The sequence below is a fragment of the Periplaneta americana genome, chromosome 15 (assembly GCF_040183065.1).
Source record: "Periplaneta americana isolate PAMFEO1 chromosome 15, P.americana_PAMFEO1_priV1, whole genome shotgun sequence".
Classification (NCBI taxonomy): Eukaryota; Metazoa; Arthropoda; class Insecta; order Blattodea; family Blattidae; genus Periplaneta; species Periplaneta americana.
In genome coordinates, this window is record NC_091131.1 from 174,558,024 (window position 1) to 174,576,295 (window position 18,272).

At 34.2% G+C, this 18,272-nt stretch overlaps 1 protein-coding gene across 10 annotated transcripts in view; it reads left to right on the forward strand.

Moving 5' to 3' along the window:
* LOC138715545 (uncharacterized protein CG3556-like) overlaps nucleotides 1-18,272 on the forward strand; it is a 142,771-nt gene that overhangs the window by 71,591 nt on the left and 52,908 nt on the right. Inside the window, exons 1-5 of one of the 10 annotated variants that reach the window (XR_011336408.1) lie at nucleotides 14,117-14,317; nucleotides 14,752-14,920; nucleotides 16,260-16,385; nucleotides 16,485-17,392; nucleotides 17,474-17,556. Coding sequence is in view for 4 of the 10 variants with exons in the window: in XM_069848597.1 (XP_069704698.1) it covers nucleotides 17,377-17,392; nucleotides 17,474-17,542 (85 nt within the window). In the remaining 6 variants the exon portion in view is untranslated. The other 9 variants (XR_011336407.1, XR_011336405.1, XR_011336410.1 and 6 more) reach the window with 9 other exon arrangements.

An 18,272-nucleotide genomic window follows, 5' to 3' on the forward strand; every position in this document is an offset into this window, starting at 1 on the left:
ACATCTGACAGTGTAATGAGCGGGCTCGGGTTCAAATCCTGGTTGGGGCTTTTTCCGGGATTTCCCCTCAATCAATTAAAGCAGAATTGCTGGCTAACTTTCGGTGTTGGACCTCGGACTCATTCTGGCATTATTAATTCACATTATTATCATCATCCAAACCACAGCCCAGGTAAGTTCACAGTGCGGCGTGCTGTACTCGTACAGGAGCGCGGCTCTTCAGCTACACAATCATTCACAGAATAGGAGTGATAAGCACACTAAGCCTCAGCCTTTGCGTACCTCCTCCTTGACAAGGAGAAAAGATGAGGGACTGGCTTGAGTACTCCGTTATAAATAATGCTGCATATTGCTTAATATGTAGAAAATTTCCCTCTGAACACTCACTCAGCATTGATCAAAACAGAGTTTAGGAATTGGAAGCATAAAAAATGAAAGGTAGGTCTGGAGATGTGCAAGTTTTAATTGAGAGAGATCTCAATGCCACATCCTATTTCTTCAATCCTTCAGTCACCAGCTTCTTTCAATTATTGGAGCAATCCCTGAAGTATAGCTCTTCTTTGATATTTGTAAGCAGCTGTGTTTTCAAGAAAAGCCTTGATGAAATTTATCAACGCATATCTTTAAAAAGATTAATGAGACAATAATGGAGGGGTCACCTCAGTCACTTCAAGTTATAATGTCTGAGAAATACAATTTCTTTTCTACCCTTGTTAGAGACTGAGAGCATTGTGTGATAATTTGGGAACTCAGAAATTAGAAGCACTTGGAATGCTTAATGAGATATGCAGTCTCAGTGTTTCTTTTTTTTTCACTGAAGCCATGTCATTTGTAAAGTGCTGGGATATTTTGAGTCTGTAAGGAAAAAATATTAATATTACAGCAGATTTGGGTCTCGTTAGACCTAATTGCATCATAGGCAGTTACAGGAAATAAGAAATTACTCCATATTCACAAATTTGTTGGAGGCAGCCCAAAAAAAATCTTAAAATGTAATTAACCATACCATAATCAAGGAAACACAGTGCTCCGAAAGTATATAATATCAAGTTACACCCCTCTGATTGAGGTTCTGGCTGATATGTATTGTACATTTATTACCTGGCAGTGTAACTCACTTGACGTGTCAGAGGAAGAACAATAATTGTTTGTATACATTTTAAGTGTGATTAGTGAAATATGTTACTGGTCACTGAGGGGGGAAGAAATTGGCCACCCTACCCTATTATGTCCTGGCTTAATTGCCTTATGAATGATGCCTTATTTGTGTCATTTATGAAGTTCCAATCTGTCTTCGGATGGTTGATTAAACAATTAAGTTATAAGGACCTCAATAAGGATATGGATGTTTGTTTTAAATTTTACAAAAAATTATTATATTTCGAAGTGTTATTAAATAGCCTGTTTTCTCTCCTTTCCTATGAGCATCTTTACTTTTTTCTCCAATTTAATATTGCCAAATACAGTTGTTTTTAACAGCTTCTAAACTAATCCTGTGCATCAATTTCTTTTACAATTTATGTTTTTATTACTTCGTTTTTCTTAAATTTGATTTGAATTTACTTCTTATTATTCTTCAGAGATTCATTACAGGTATCTCTTCATTCATTACGTTTAATGTACGTATATTTCACAATTTTCCTCGTTTAATTATTTTCGTACCTGTATGTTTCCCATTGCGATTGCATGTTTTTAACAGTTCTGGTTGGATGAAAGAGTAAAAGGCAAATAATAAGCAACATAACGTTGTTATAGAAAATGTGACACATTACTTGTCTCCTCCTCTAAAAATTTATGATGCCCCTCTCCCAAATTTAAGGAGATGGCTATGTACCTAAGAGGACTATGTATATTCAAAGTATAATTAATAGTAATAATCCCAAATTAAAAGCTCACTTTAAAAAAATTATTTATTTTAACAAAATATTTCTAAACTAAGATAACAAAATTAAAACACCTTGGAATATAATTAGAAAAGAATGCGGAAGGTTTAGAAGTAAGGAAACAAGCTATACTCTTGTACCAAATAGGCTAATACAGAAACCTCAGATACAACAGAAATCGCAAACATATTCAACCATCACTTCCTCCCAACAACTAATAACCTGTACATCCAACAGCTTAACAACAAAACAATAATGGTAATAATAATAATAATAATAATAATAATATTACTATTATACCATAGATTTCTTAGAAGTGGCTCTTCCTACATCTTTGTCATATACACAAATTTTTTCAACAAATTCACGAGAAATAATTAAAATTATTAATTTCCAGGGACATTGATATATTCAATTGTTATCCCTTTATCAAAAAATGAGACAAAACCACTCCCACAAATTACAAGCCTATATCCTTTCTACAAATTTTCTCAGATGTCTTCGAAAAACTTATGTATAAGAGGATATATCATCATCTTGATAGGTACTACATTATCATCCCCGAACAATATTGAGATACAGGAAGAATAAATCAATCGAGCAAGAAACATTTAATTTAACTGATAAAATTCTGGAAGCATTTAATACAAGATTACAAATAGGAGGGATATTTTGTGATCTCTCTAAAGCCTTTAATTGTATATATCTTCAAATTCTACTACAGGAATTACAATACAATGGAACTAAATACATAGCATACCAATGGTTTCAATCATATCTCCTTAAATCTATTTCAATGTGAGGAAATGTTCATAATGGAGTTACACAAATGTGTACATTAGGGCTTCTTCTTGTAATTTTCGTAAATGATCTTGGTCCATTAATGAAGGAGACAGGTTATCTTATGTGCCTTCTATTTCCAGATGCCACATATATCATAATTACAGACAACAATTTTGCCACATTTATATATATCAGAAATAATTATATTTAAAATCTGACTGGTTCGCAACAATAAACTATTACACATTAATAAGACTAACACAATTAAATTTAAAATCACTTCAAAATTAACCTCTGACACATTAGACAGACTTATCAAAAATAATTGGTCACAACTAAATTTCGTGGTTTGCATTTCAGTAACATTTTATACTGGAAAAATGAGAATAAATAACCTCAAAACCAAACTCAGCATGCGTTGCGATTAGGCTGTTGCAAGAATTTTTTGAACTATAGTACGTTAGAGACATTAACTCTAATGTTATTAATATTGTGCTGTCAAAAAGGAGTGCGTTATATGGCAGTAAACATTTTTAATAGCCTCCCTATGGATATAAAAAATGAAACTCGAAACATAAGATTATTTAGAGTAAAATTTAAAAAGTACCTCCCTAATTTCTCATGCATTCTATTCTGTAGCTGTATTCATGACATTCAACAACGCTTCATGAATATTTCTGTGCTGTATTAAATATTGATACTAAAACTTTGTGTTGTACTAGTAGACTATATTGGAAAACTCTTCTGTATATATTTCAACTAGACTGTGACTATAATTAAGACTTTATACTAATACTATTTTTTTTTTTTTCGTTTGACATGTTCTATATTCTAGCTGTGGATCAATGTACGAATACCATGGAATGTAAATAAATACAATACAGGAAAAGTAAGAAAATACTATAAAGGAAGTAATTTTTAGCTATAAAGTCATAGCTCCATCTCAATATAGAATTTCTTTCGTATAACATACTCTTAAATCTCTATAAACCCCAACATCCAGATATCAGTGTCCTTTCTGCTTACTGTTTTTTTTTTTCAGCTTTTTTGTGTTCTCTGTATTTAATCCTGATAACATTAAACATTAACTTACGTCGTAGATTAAACTGTATTATACAAATAAGGCTTTTCAGCAGTGAGAATAAGTTGATTTAAGGGGACACTATGGTGAAATAATGATGAAAAATTAAGAAAATCCACTTAAAAATTTACTGTGACTCTCTATTTAGACCGAGCTCAAAAGTTAATTAATTCATGTTCCCATGACTATTTTGAAGCTTTTGAGCTAATATAAACTAAAAATTGTGACACAAGGAGCCTTTTTAGTGATGTCAATATAAAATAAATTTCAAAAATATAATTTCAAAACTATTAGCCCTAATGGCACCAAATTTTGTACAGATAATAGTATTGTAGGCATGTTTATGTAGTATAAAATTAATACATTTTGGATGAAAATTGTAAAAGATTTAAAACGCACGTAAGTGTCTCCTTAAACAAAAGCACATATGCTGAAAATGTAATTCTTGGTACATCCATGTAGATAATATCCTATAAAATACATAGGCACTATTTTTACTATATCAATAAACAATTCTGTAAAGGAAATGTGAAAGATCATACACATATCATACCAATAAAGCAATCGTAACATGTGAGTGTTACAGTTGCAAGAAATCATTTGCCCTCAATGCAGATCTTGTAAAACATAAGAGTGTACACGCACGCACGCACGCACGCACACACACACACACACACACACTGTTACCACTCATGTTTGACACAATTAATTTTCACAAATGGCAGTCCGTCATATGGATAAGAAATTATATACATAATCAAGTAAAAAATACAATGACATTTATACAATTAAAATGACATATACGTTAATATTTCAATTTCTATTAGAAGATTATACATAACTGAAGCAATTGTGCACTAAAAAAAAAAAAGAGATTTGTTTTGAAACTACAACTAAATATTGCTTTTGATGACTTAACTAGTCTTATAACATCTACTCTATAATGTTGTATCCATCATATAAATTCAATTCTTCTTACAGGAACTACTACAGTAAATGAAATAATAGCAGCGACAATGAAAGAATCAATATGTGTGATCAAAATCACTGTGTATATTTACAATACTGCTGGAAGGGTTCAATAACATCTCTTCAATATTATCTTTTTGAAGCTCTGTTGGTTTTGTCAATGTATCACATGTGTTTTGTTTTACACGCTGTCTCTTAGTTGAAAAATATCTCCGTTGTTTTTCTATTTGCTTATTATGTGGTGTATTTAACTTGATACTATTTCCTTGGTTTTCTGTTGGTCAACATTCAGGAGCTTTGAAAGAGAGTCTTCCATTGTCTTTAATTGTGTGACATCGAACTCGGTTGTTTTCAATTGGACAAGGAGTGATTCAGTCATCTGAATTACAGTTGTTTGCTTTTGATTATGACGAACCTCGTGAGCAACTGAGGATGTAAAATCCTGTATGTCTTGGAGAAGGTCTTGCGGGTCATCAGCAGAAGGTTCTGACTCCTGTTTTTCTGCCACTATATCTTGATCCTGAATTATTTTTGTATCTTCACTCGTGGATATTACTGCATGTATGTGCTTGCACATATTAAAGTTTACAACATGGTCAGTGCAACTACATGCATATGTGTGAATACAAGTATTGCAAGACTTACAAGTTAGTTTACAGTCACATTGGTTGGAGTTTTCGTTTTTTAGAACATGATACCATGTGTTTTGGAGTGACTGTGATTTTACTCTCCACATTCTTCCAGCTTCAGTGCTACATATAGCAATGGCTGGAATAAGTTTGCCCAACTGATGTTTCTTATGAATTGTTGCTATCTTTTGAGTAACTTTCCCTTTGCAGAGCTTTATCAACCGATCAAACAGTTTGTCTCTTGTTAGTTTCAACAGCGCAGTTATTAATTTATCTAGTCTCTTATTAACTCTTCCCTCCAAATAACAATATTTAATAACTCTGTGTAAACCTTCAAGGTACATGTTAGTATTAATCCCTATGTAAATAGGATGGCAGTATGCCCAAACTTCCGATCTTTGAGCATAATGATTGTGAAAGTAATTTCTGAATAAGAAGGTATCCGGTTCATTCATTTCTTCCAAAAATGCACTGAGGAGTTTCTCAAACTTCAAGGTATCTGTTTCTTCAAGAAGAGTGCGGACAGTTTTGTATACAAGTGCCTTTAACTCTTTACCTGGAATCAGTTTTTGAATATTTTGTCTCCAGTTTTTGTCCACATGCCAGGTACATAGAAGACGTTTCTCCACTTTTCCCATGACACATTCCCACGCATTGTAATAAACTGATGCATCATCAGACATAAACACTTTACATTCTAACAAGCCAATAACATTCTTAAGAGCTCTGAAAAAGGAGGACATAAATATGGATCGACTTTATTGCTAATGCAATACGCACAAGGAAACGAGCTTCCAAATTCATCAATTACAACAAGAGTTGTAAGTTGAAAATCATAAAGATTAGTTCCATGTGTGGAATCAATACATATTTTTTCTGTGCCTAGTCTTTTCAAAAGGCCCCTCTGAGGTTCAGTCATCAATACAATCATGAAGTCTTCTTGTCTAAGCTCACCTAATTCATCAGGTAAACCCTGCTGTTTGAAATATATTACTGGGTTGCTCACTTTATTTCTCATCTCTTCTACCCAATATTGTACACTGACCTTATCATTTTGATGTAGTCTTTCAGAATGATTAATGTTAAAACTTGCCATAATGTTATGAAGATCTAGTTTTGTGACAATGTGAATGCGTGCCAAGTCTCCAGTTGCTGCATTTCGAATGTGGTCAAGAACCGTCTGCAATGGCACTCCTTCAGCAAGTTTGCCTGCTATTGATGATTTTTCCTCAGCACTTAGTAAAGAGTGAGCCACATCAAAGGAATGTCCATAATGTGCACTAAAATATGTCACGTGAATTTCTGCATTGAGATTTTCTGTCACCTCCATTGTCACCAGACAGGAATGTCCGATTTTGCAGCTCCCCTGTGACTTCAGTTGTCGTGAACCTTTTCCTTTACTTTGAAATGTCCCTGAACGATGGCAGACATAATACCATCTGATTGTGCCATCAACTAATCTCTTAGCACCTGTATGCGTGACGAAGTGTGCTCTCTTTTCCTTTTCTTCATTTGCTTTCCAAATAGAGAACTCTGTAAAAATAAATTGTAATAGTTTAGAAAAATAAAATTATTGTATTAATGTCTTACGGGTGCCATTACCAGAATAGAAATAAGGTCCTGGTCAGAGCACTGAGTGATTGAATATTTTTAGCATAGGTCAATGAAAATTCAACAGTTATTTTTAGAGAAAGATCACAGATGTTCATTCAGTCCTTGGACACGTCTTTAAACCATCCATTAATGCTCCTTCAAATTATATTTCAAGAACTCAGGAAAGTAACTGAGTGTGATGACACATTCTATCATAAATTACCATTGAAAAATGACATTAAAATCACAAGTGGAAAATAGTACCATGTTTTGTGAAAGTAAATGATGTTAATCCAATATTATGCCAGTGTTTGTGAGTTAGGCCTATAAAATTACTATATGATGGAACCTCAAAAGAGGATTTTTTTTTTTTGTTTCGGGGATAATTCCCAGCTTATAATGAACTTTGTATATTATGAATACTCGTATGTCAAAAAGTGGTAGTCCTATATAAAAGTTGCGGACACATTGTTGACAAGTCTTAATTTTCCACTATTCGGGTTTCTTTAACATTAATAAAATTATAATTTCTATAAGGTAACTTCATCTTGACATAAAGTCCTATGACTAGCATTTTAATTCTTTAATTTTTGTTCTTGACATTAAAGTTTAATATGGTGAAGACTCGGTAGAATGGAGAAAAATTCTCTTCGGCACCGGGACTCGAGCCCGGGTTTCCAGCTGGCACTTTATCCACTAAGCCACACCGGATTCAAGTTCCGATGCCAGATTGAATGCCTCTCATTTTAAGTTCTACCTACTGTGTTACCCTTTGATGGCTCACCCTTGTGTACCGTGTCACAGTATGTGTGACAGTAGACATAATGTCCAACCATAAGTAGGCTACAGAGGTGCACTCAGTATGAGTGTCTATGTGGTGCGGGTCTGATAGAACATGGTGCTGTCTTGAATCACAAAGTGATTGTTTAAACTTTATCGTATTACCATGATGTACCGAAATATATATGGAGTTTCAGTGCAGTAATTCTGTGTTTCCATATAGTGAAGAATTGGTAGAACAGAGAAAAATTCACAGTAGGTAAAACTTAAAATGAGAGGAATTCAATCCGGCATCGGAAATTGAATCCAGTGTGGCTTAGTGGATAAAGCGCCAGCACGTAAAGCTGGAAACCCGGGCTCGAGTTCCAGTGCCGGAGAGAATTTTTCTCTGTTCTAGCAATTCTTCACCATATGGAAAAGCAGAATTACTGCACTGAAACTCCATATGTACTTAGGTACATCATAGTAATAAGTTAAAGTTTAAGCATAATATATATTAAGTAATATGTTCTTGTATCTAATAACACTAAGATCTAGGTATATCTCTATCAAGAAATCTAGTGTGAAATATCACTTACGTGACTATCATGAAACAGCAATATCTACCACATGCACATGAATATTTAAAATACCAATCATTTTGAATAACATCACATCTTTAAACTTTACTGGAATTATTAAATGCAAGTACTTAAAATGAACAAAACATCTGTGGGTTTTTCACAAAGGAAGTAGGTTATTACAATTATACTTCAGAATTTTGTTCTTTTTTCCGTTTCCTTAAAAGATAGTTTTTGTACTACAAAAAAAAAAAGTAAGTTAATTATAATAACAGGAGATCCCAAATCTAGGAAATTGTATAGGACTATTTAAAAAAAAAAACTGCAAATAATGGCATGGCTTGTCAATATATTTTTTCATTAATAACCTTCCTTGTATGTGACAAATTTCAGAACACGGATTCCTTCCTTTCTCTCTTCTTTCAAAATTCCAACCTTCTGCACAAAAAATAAATTATTGGCACTGAAACGTGTCTTTTCGTAAGCATGATGATGTGAATTCGACAAACGCAGGTAAATCTGCTCTTTTTAGCGTTTTAAGATATATACTTAACTGTCTGTAAGGAATCCGTAAACTGAAATTTTCCCGGCCAGTTTTACACTAGGTAATCCTAAACCTATTTAGCATGATCCCGTGCCAAGTCGATGGCATTTAAGTGGTTAAATGCGACAGGCTCATGTGAATAGATTTACTGGCATGTAAAAGAACGGTAAATTCATAGAAGACGGGCACCTGGTTGGATGTATTAAGTATTACCAACTTTTTTTTACTTTAGAGTTAAATGTTAGTGATTTTTAGTGACTTTTATTTGTTAGTTCTAGGTTTTTATACGAGGTGTCGCCGTGATGTTGTTTCAATTTGATTGGTTATAGTTGTCATTTGTTTTTTAATTTTTGTTAATTTTGAATGGGTAATGACGTTGTCAGTTGTTCTTGGTTGTTTGACGTGAGTGGTGTTATACTGTTTTGATGGCTAAAGCTATTGGAAGTTTGTCATTTTGTGATTTTCCTTCGATTTGATTGTCATCATTTGTTCTAGAATTTTCGTTAATTTTGAATGGATGATGACGTCAGTAAGTTGTTCTTGGTTGTTTGACGTGAGTGGTGTTATATTGTGTTTGATGGCCAAAGTTATTGAAAGTTTGTCATTTTATGATATCTGTGAAAGATGTGTGAATATAGAACAGAGTACTAAATTTTGTGTCGATTTTGGTTTATTCTTTCGCTGGTGAATAAGCATTGTGTCGATTGTTGAGGAGAAAACTGTTCCTATGGTTCCAAGGAATTATTTACTGAATTTTCCGTACAAGTTAAGGTGTAATAAGAGTTCAAAGAGAATTTCATTTTGTGTCAATACATGGTTATTTATGTGAACTTGACTGTATGACAAAGTGTTGGTTTAGTTCTTTGTTGGCTGCATGGTTTAAGTTTAGATTGCCTTAAAGCCTGTGTCGTAATTGAAGTGAAGTAAGTGGTTGTCATTGAAGACGTCAATGAGGATTGAATTTTGTTTGATGAGGTGATAAATTATTGTTTTGTTTTGTGTTTTAGTGATTTGTGGGGGTAAAGTGAGGACGAAAACTGCCAGAAAAGTACTACCAACTATGAAGTTCGAATCCCACCAAACAGCATAAAAATCAAAGATGAAAAATTAAACATATTTTCATTTTTTGAAGGGCTTGTTCTTCTTTAAAAATATGAATATATGTTTGATTTTCCATCTTTGATTTTGTGATGTCTGGTGACATTTGAACTTCATAGTTGGCAGAACGTTTTGGTAGTTTTCGTCAGCCATGTTGGATTTTGCCCGTCTTCTAGGAAATTACCAAAAGAACTCCTGCGGGACAAAATTCCGGCGACGCTGATATAACCTCTACAGTTGTGAGCCTCGTTAAATGAACAATACCTTTTTTTTTTCTTTAGCATGACTTGTTGCTTGTAATCAAATAAACATAACGCACCCTGTCGTGATGTAAATTTCAAACTGAGTTTTTTTTCTTCAAATCCGTGATTAACTACATGATGAGTTCGGAGCAAGGCCAACGTGCTGAAATGTTCGTTACACTCGTTACATTTTTCTCCGCCTCCAGTTTTAAAACCATGGACTTTCTTACAATGTCTGTATAAATTATACTTTTTTGTGAAAGTTTTATCGCATACATCACATGATACTGGAATAACTTCCTTAACATCTTCCATTTCAAACCACGTAAGTTATTCAATATTCACCAATTCAACATTATAGATAGTCACGCAGTAAGCCGTGAAGTGACCAAAATCGTTGTAGACGAGACTATGCTTTCTTATGTAGGTATCCAACAATCCAGTAAGTTTATTAGACACGCCTCCTATAGAACGCCCAATCACAGAAAGGAGTCATTCCTCTCTCCAAACGCAAGTATCTTGAGGTACTAAGATGCAACTTCAACATTTTTCCCCCATTACGTGATCACCAGCTGAAATCTAGTGTTTTTGCAGCCCCCAGGTTCACTTCACTATTGGCAACACTTACTTCAACACCCACATGTTCTAGATATCATGATAGTTAGTCATTTTGTAGTTCTTATGTTGGTACACTTGGAATTATTATACAGGCCTGTCCGCTACTCGATTTAAAATTCACTAGATTTATTCAAACGTAATATTGTGCGTGTATTTTATATCGCGATTATAATATATATATATATATATATATATATATATATATATATATATATATATATAATATATTCCGGGAATTGCGAGTTGTACGTGAAGTTACTATTTCCATCACATCACATAATACTACTCTGTGGTGCAATTATTGTTATTATCAGAACTACCGGTATTGTATGTTTCTAAGTAAGTAGAAATTTTGGAGCATTACATTGCAATATTACAGTAAATTAACATATTAGAATGTTATGTTGTATTAAGATTTGCTGTTATTTAATATGTATTAAGATATTATATTACATAGGCATACTTATATTTCGAAACCCCGCTTCTTTTCATCATGTGCTACACGTCGCACAGTGGTCCGAACCGCTTAAAACCCGGACAAAAGTAATAACTTCTTTTCTTGTGGCCATATTAACTTGAAATTTGGTACACTTATTACTAATAACATGTATCTAACGTGTGCAAATTTTAATGCCATTTGGAAATGAATAACTACCCCTCTTGAGCGGTGAGATAATTATGCTTTCATTAATAAGGGCCGGATTAGATATTTTTATCACACTGCTGTTATTTTATTGCAAAACTCGATAAATGCAATAATTATAGTCATTTTATGTACACGGTTTCATCAGCAACCCCTAATATAAGGGTTGAAAAGTTACATAAGTTATGTAATCCACAAGTTTAAAATTATATATAATCTGTATAAGTTATAATCGAAATTCAATTAAGGATTGTATTTTTGTGGGTAAGTACATTCTTACATTTAGTAACATAAAGAATCCGTGAATATTTTCGTAGTTTTGTAGGAGTATCCAAAATGTTACGTACCATTTAATACTACTGGTAATATAACTTGTATGAACTTGCATACTTGTAAATTCCATTATATTATTGTGCTAAATTATATTAGAATATCTACATTTTTATACATTTGTTATGGAGTTTATGGCTAAGCAGAAATAAAGTATGCATTTTGATACTTACTAAGGTGTTGAGCATTTGCATCTGAGAAGTGTGCCTTGATTGCACTGAGTAGTTTCATTATTGTAAATGCAGACAAGTTGAAATACAGAACTGTTTCAAGGTCGCAATTCAAACATCAATCAATCAATCAAACAATCTTCTTAATGTATCCAGCTGTTTGCTGACAACATAAAGTCCACTATAGTCCACCGTAGTCTTTTCAGTTTTTGTTTTCATGAGAAATGAGGTGTACATATATTTGATCGTTCATTGTAGATTTCTGTTGCTAATAGCCAGAGTTGGGGTGTAGTCAATATATACTGCAGGACTGTGTCTTCTGCAACTGGTACTGATGATTTTAATTTACTTCTTTTGTGGTTTATGGATGGACAGTATAAAATAATGTAAATTCAATCTTCACTTCTGCCCAATCCGAATAGATAAAATTACTCAGACATGCTATCTACTATCCGTCCAATTGGTTTTGTCGCAGGGTTGTAGAAAGGGGGGAACTCACATAACAGTTAATTACTTAACGAGGCCCTTTTATTTAAGTTATTTTAAACAGTTACACAATATTACGTAGACGTCCAATTCCTAACAGAAATTAATGTTTTCAGAAAAGAGCTAAGACAGCCCAGCCACTAGTCTTTACAGAGGGGAGAGCAGAAGCGAGTGGGGGAAACCAGGATGCTCGCTGTGAGATATAAGTGTCAAAATTCTGCTAGAAGTACGTGTGGTCCAATAATTTCTGAACTTTCACTTCACATGCACTCACACTAGCACTTATATTGTTCGGATAAGTTGCGTCTTTTGCTTTCAGAACTGCATAATAGCTCGGATACAAGTCATGATTGTGTTTAATTGCCATTTTTCTAATAGACATGTATTGATGTTTCGATAAATTTGTACTTACTGTCGTTGAAAACGCTTCTTCTTCTGACAGTTTCGTAGCTTGTTTTCTTTTCTTCAGCCACGATTCACGAATTTGTTTACCTCTGATAGGTGTCGTTGTGGTAATTTCTTTTAACAGTTTTGCTGAATTTTCGTCACCTCTAGCCCTCAAATTCATCACTGTGGCATATGAAAGCTCCTCAGCATCCAGATTCTTCCTCAAATACTCTATTTTCCTCCTCTTACTTCTCTCACATAATTCTTGAAATTCTTTTGAAGGACGTCCAAACGTTTCTGAAGAGAAAGAAGCGGAAGGAATGTTTGTAAGTGGTAATTCAATTTCTTGTCGTAACCAGTCTGAATATTTAGGAACAAACATTTTTTCGCTGCGATAACATTTCTTCCAAAACTGATAGTACGGAAGAAAAAAGCGCCTTTTTATTACACTTCGTAGAGAATTTGTCCCACGATTGTCCAAATGTAATTCAAATTTGTTCTTCATATAATCCACAACATATTCTTCTTGTTGCACACGAGTCCCACTGTTCTTTCCTCGAATTATGTCGTAAATTTCTCGGCGACTCACACGTAAATTCATTTTTCATACACTGTATTCACACATTATACACTGAACTGAGACCGACAGAAATCCTCTGGACACTGAAAAGTCAAGGGCCTATGCTGTTTACATCCAATAAATTATTCCTCAATATCTAACTATACAAACATAAATTTTACTGCGTGCTTATCTCGCAACATGTGTTGACTGACCACGCGCATGGGGATGATTTGAAGGTCACGATTCACAGTACTGCAGGATTCCGCAGATAAAACCTTCAGTGACGAACTCATAAATGTCTACCAATATACAATATGTAAGTTTCACGGTGTACACTCGTGAACATTTTTTTAAAACTCTAAAACATTCTTTATTTTTTCGCAAAACACGAGCATTAAAATTTGTATTTATTATTAGAACTTAGAAACAAAAAACAATGATAATTATAATTTTCCCCTATACATAAGACCGTAATACATTCACAAAAAATATTCTCAGATTTTTATTTTGCATTGTTAAGGCAGACACATTGTTAAAAAATCACTTACAAAATCGCAGAATTAATCACGAAAGATTTGTGTCACTTTTGCTCGTAAGTATTGACCAGAACCTTTGAAGTATTCTTCGAAAAACACTTGGTCTTATTAGAATGACTATTGAGAATTATTATTGAGGTAATTTTGTATTTTGAATATGAAGTTTGAAAAATGACTTTTGTCCGGCTTTTTAGCGATCCGGACCACTGTGCGTCGGGTCATCTTCGGGGCTTGCAGCCCCGAAACCCCGCTTTTTTTCATCGGGTCCGCGATGTTCACGGAGATCGTCAGTGGCCGCCATGATGTTTCGAGGTGGCGCGCGTCTCGAATGGAGCGAGACGCAGCGTGAGAACGCGAGAGAGGGAGGAGTCAGCAAGGAAAGTAGCAAGTTGCTAGGTAGGTGCGGTGGGGGTAGAGGGGAAGGTAGGGTACCGTGTTCTGGAGTTTATTCTTTTTATCATAATATAAGGTATTCTCCAGAGAAGCTACATCAAAGAAGGCATGTTTCACTGGCTTATGAGAGATGTAGGCTATATAGTGGTAAACACGTGGTTTATTAGTTTGCTGTAACAAAAACTTCCAACTATCCATTAGAATATACAGGTATCAAATGACTTTTATGTTGAAAGTATTTATAGCTCCAAACTAAAACCATGTGTTACCAGTATCATCTCACAGAAGTCAATGGAACAAAAGAAAACAGTGTCTCCTATGGTGTAGTTATTTTGGAGAATTACGTAATATAATTTTACATAACCTTACAAATATTTAGTCTAATGAAAGTGAATAAAATCAAGGTTGAAGTTAGGTTAATGTGTAGTTCATATTTTAAAATGCAATAACCATTTTATTTTAAGGTTATAACATGTCCAGAAGGAAAGAGTCTGAAGAACTTATAGGCCTACATCCAGAAAGAAAAGGCTTTCGTTACAGAGCAGCTTACAATAAGCAGTGGTTAATATGTACAGACAATTGAAGGCTGAAGCAGAATAGGAAGATATCTGTCAAACCAAAGCGGTTCTAATGGTAAGAATTGCAAATCTCTTGTAAGTAGGCCTACCTGTTTTTATAGATAATATTTGACAGGATCAGTACCGATCTTATTCCATAAGGATGCATCCATGATAGTGTGTTAAAAAATATTTACACATAATTTAACATACGAAGACTTTTCTGTAACCTAATCTAATGCAACTTCATTATAAACTAATGCATGTGGTTGAGTTTACATACATGCAACTGAATTTTGAAAAATTTTAAGCTTATTTAGAAATACTAGTCCCAAATAAAGTAAAGTCCCATCACTGATAACCTTTCGTACGTACAAAAATATTCTTGTTAGAAATTAAGTAAAAAAAAAAAAAGTGTTCATTAACGCAGAAGAATATTTTTATTATTGTCCCAAGTACTTCAGTGTATTACCATAATCTTTAAGGCTATAGGAATACCGTAATTAAAAAGGAGCATATTATATGTTTACTTGTTCCACATATTGTTACACCACAGGCATGTATGTATAAGAAGCATTAAATTGGACTCTCACTTTGAGAGGGGAACAGAGGTTAAGGGTGTTAGAGTGTAAGGTTCTTAGGAAAATATTTGGAACTAAGAGGGATGAAGTTACAGGAAAATGGAGAAAGTTACACAACGCACAACTGCAAGCATTGTCTTCTTCACCTAACATTATTAAATCCAGACGTTTGATGTGGGCAGGGTATGTAGCACTAATGAGTGAGTCCATAAATGCATAGAGTTAGTTTGAAGACCTTTGGAGAGGCCGAGACGTAGATGGGAGGATAATATTTTGAGGGAGGTGGAATATGATGCTAGGGACTGGATTAATATTGTTCAGGATAGGGACGAATGGTGGGCTTATGTGCATCAGATAATTTTTCCAAGGAAGTCATTGCAAGATTTGTATATGATTGACTGAATCGAGATGAAGAAAATTATGGCAGTAACATTTTTTTTTAAATTTTAATAAGCTAAAAGACTGTAGACTTTACTCTTATAATTACTTCTTATTTATCACTACCGGTACTATTTTCATTCCTGTTCAGGAAAAATAGTAACAGCCATGCTGGTACTGGGCCATGTAACAGGAAACTGTGATACATACTTCATTTGAAGGATCACGTTCGTCATTAAGGACAATTTTGAAGGAAATGTGGTTTAAATTGAGAGTAAGAGTAAGAGAAAGTAAAAATATTAATTTTAAGAGAATATGTGAGAAATATGAAAAGTGAGGGTCCAAAGTCTGTTGTTCTTCTGGATGAAACGTGGATTTTTATGAATGGCAGGCTTTATTACAAGATTTTAAGATAGTAAAGGGAATAAATGTTGTAACATTATTAATTCCATGTAGGCCTATATTTCATAGACTCTGCAACACATTCATGGAGCAAACCAGTATCGTTGGTGGTAAGGTTCAAGGAGTTATGCATCGACCTGCTGTGGGAGGAAGACTGGTCATTGTACAAGATGAAACCTGGTAGTGTAACTACAATACTATTAAACTATATATGGTGTAGTAACTTTTATTATATGTTCTATCTAGAATCTAAATATCTTGTGTCTTTTATTGATGCAGATTTAACTTTTTGTATCCAATTTGAAGACTGGCCAAGATTACTATGGTGCCATGAATACATTCCAGAAGTGGGTGGAGAGGTAGCTTATTTTGGGTTGAGAAATTTAGATCCTTCGATTATTATTATGGATAATGCTTTCTACCACAATAAAATTGCAGAATAGAAACCCACAACAAAAGGAGACCCTTTATAAAAATGTTGGCAAGTACACAACAAATTTTGATGGCAAAGTTGAAGCCATTTATACATCACTTCAAAATGTATTTGTTTGGCTAAACCAGTGCAAAAACATAGTCATCCTGTCTGACTCCAAAGCTGCAATCCAGTCCATCAGCTCAACTACATCCCCTAAAATGGAAAAAGTAAAAGAAATTCATTGCATGGTAAAACAAATTCAAATGCTAAATAAAAAAGTGGTCTTCCAATGGATCCCGGCCCACTGCAGACTGAACGGTAACGAGAAAGCAGATATGTTAGCAAAGAAAGGAACTTATATCAACTTAAAAACAAATTTCAAGTTCCCATATGAATCAATAAAGCGAGTCATAAAAAGAATAAGTTACAGTGAACAGGCAAAACATCAAAATTCAAAATGGAAAGAATCATTCAAAGATCCAAAACTAATTCCTGATCTACCTCAAAAATCTGCCATGGCCATGTTTAGATTGATTACTGGTCATGATTGCCTCAGTAAACACCTCATCGTATTGGAGTACTGAATTCACCTAAACGCTTACTGTGTACCAGAGAAGAGGACATGGAGATGGAGCACCTGGCTAATTGTGAAACTCTTAGGACATTTATGGACCTTCCATCAAAATATTGGGAAGCAAGAAGGATGATGACTTCATTATTAAATCCAGAGCATTAGACACACACACACAAAAGGAGATGAGATCAGTTAATGGTAAATATAATTTCTGTAGAATCTGAGTAATGAACTGTGATGTTAAGTTGTATTATTTATGTTTAAATGTGAACTTTGTAGATATGGCTGAGACAGAATGGAGTTACCATTGCCAGACAATGCAAACAGGAATAAACGACATTTGGAAAGGTGATTCTCTAAATGTAAGTAATTCATAAGTAATTTCCCCCCCCCCCCACTAATGGTGGTTAATTGAGTGTTTGTCATTCAGCCATATGAAGCGAGTTGTGTAGACCAATTTATCAACACAATCATTGCCCAAGGTGTGTCATAGGAGGCTGGTTTTCGAATACACCATCCAGGCCATGACGGTTACCATTTTGCACGACATACAGCAGGACAAGTGCATCAGAGGCCACTAATTTAAGAAAAGTGAAAATATCTCTGATGATCAGACACTTCATATCAAAACCCACAATTTTTTTTAACAAAATATGATATGCCTACAGATAGATTGCTGTACATTCAAATACAAGGATGCTAGATGATCTCATCATTGATAAATTCAAGTTGTGTTTTTTCTGTTGCGTAGGACTTAACGATAGAGTTTCACTTCCAGGGATTAGCTATCGTGGTGTTCCAAGAAGCCAGTGAGGCTTATTTTGTTGGTCTCTCAGATACACCAAGCTCTCCGACATCCATGCCATAAGGGTTAACATTTTGCACAATGACTTCCAGCTAGACTGAGACATCGATGTAAGGTCTGTATTCAAGCAGGAGGTGGACATTTTGAACATCTTCTGTAATGACAATGACCTGCAGAAAGAAAAACGTTCCGGTGAATTTCAATGTTGTGAAGGCCATAACTCGGAAATGAAGCATTTCCGGACTCATGTTGTAATGAACTATTTTGATTGTC